The sequence below is a fragment of the Opisthorchis viverrini genome (genome assembly GCF_000715545.1).
Source record: "Opisthorchis viverrini unplaced genomic scaffold opera_v5_400, whole genome shotgun sequence".
NCBI classification, from domain to species: Eukaryota; Metazoa; Platyhelminthes; class Trematoda; order Opisthorchiida; family Opisthorchiidae; genus Opisthorchis; species Opisthorchis viverrini.
In genome coordinates, this window is record NW_008752047.1 from 62,996 (window position 1) to 64,655 (window position 1,660).

General features: G+C 42.5%; 1 protein-coding gene across 1 annotated transcript; it reads left to right on the forward strand.

Moving 5' to 3' along the window:
* Nucleotides 1-223: 223 nt before the first annotated feature.
* T265_15209 (hypothetical protein) lies at nt 224-858 on the forward strand (the record flags this gene model as incomplete). Its single annotated transcript, XM_009177062.1, has 2 exons — nt 224-382; nt 709-858. Coding segments are annotated over 2 exons (309 nt in total), but the record flags the coding sequence as incomplete, so codon positions are not given.
* Between the last annotated feature and the right edge of the window lie 802 nt (nt 859-1,660).

Consider the following 1,660-nt stretch of genomic DNA (forward strand, 5'->3'; position numbering starts at 1 on the left):
CCTTCTCTGGATGTGGAAGTAGCTCCTCTGAGCAAGGGGTTAGAATTGGCGAACGGACAAATTGACTCTGCTCACATACTATGTAGAAAACATACCGTTTGCTCATCTCCACAAAACCACGTGATTCCGTAAACCCGCCGACCGAATACAACGCGTAGGCAGGGAATACCTAACCAGACATAAATATATTTTCAAAACAAATTTCCAGTCTAAGCGCACTACGATGGCTAGAGAGATGGAAGACGTTCTCCACTTTAAGGAAAGCCTCACAGAATTTGCCAAGGATGTTTATGACAAAATTATCAAATTACAAGCCGCTAAGGAGATTCGTTTACGAAAGCCGAACTTACTCACACATGGTCTAGCGAATTTGGCGAACTCAGTATTTTCGCCCATGAGTATTTATTGTGTCTCGTTGTTGGTGATGGCTGGAGCCAACGGGAAAACACTGCCGGAGATGCAGCAGGTGCTGCGAATTCCTCCGAAGCACAAGTCAGACGCAGTTCATCAATCTTATGGACCAATAATTTCCAAGTATTTCTAAGCGTCGAGTGACATGGACCTGAACCTTGCTAATCAGTTGTTCCTTCTAAAACCGATCGATATTCGGTCGGAGTACAGCTCAAAGGTCGCCAAGTGTTACAACGCCTGAGTTGAGACGGTACTCATTTCCCCCAAAAAATTTCTTACAATCTTACACCATAAAAGCTTACTGAACTGCCAAATGCAGAGGCGAGAATATGTCACATTAACGCCTGGGTTGCCAAAAACACGAAGGACAAAATTAAAGAATTGTTGCCGCCCAATATTATCCAGGAGAGTTCGAAACTCGTACTAATCAACTCGTTGTATTTTCGAGGTGAGTGCTTGCACTGCTCGGCTGGGGTCTGAACAAATCCGTACGCTCGTGGGATCATCAGATTGATAAAGATGAAACTCAAGAGAGCGACTTTCATCGCTTGAACGGAGAATCAATGAAAGTGCAAATGAAGTATAGGGAATCGCCGTTCTAGCTGGCCGATCTCGGGCAACTGGACTGCACAGGTATAACACTTTCATTTCGACAGAGCGAGTCGGTTTATTCATATAATAAATGGTTTATTTTTTGTTTTTGCCATGAAATATTCCACAGACTCAGATGAATTTGGAAATTTTAATGTTACTTCGCTCGGAAATATATTATATATATAATATATCTATCATTTATATTATATTATTATTACCCAAACCACTACTTAATGAGCACCGCTGGAACTGATCAAATCGTCACCATGCTGAAGCCGGTTTACAGCTTGTAACAGAACTCTGCACGTTTTCTTACCCATCTTATAAACTAAGTTTTCTACAGGATATATTTAAACAGCCGCGGAGCGACAATTCGGGATCCACGCAAACTGTGGCCGGCAGGCTAATCCGTATAGAATATTTCATCCTGGTTCTGTCGAACTTTACAGGAGTGCCGGATGGAACATTGGGTGGGAATTGAAGTGAGAAATCAGGTGAACAGAATGATACGAAAGTGCGCAGTCGATGAATATTAACCCGCGGTCTTCCATTTCAAAGCGACATTTTGCCAATTGTGTCAGTTTGTGTGACTTCATGATTTTTCATGCAAAAGTAGCGTAGGAAGAACCCTATGCACGAGTACACTTCAGCTGTC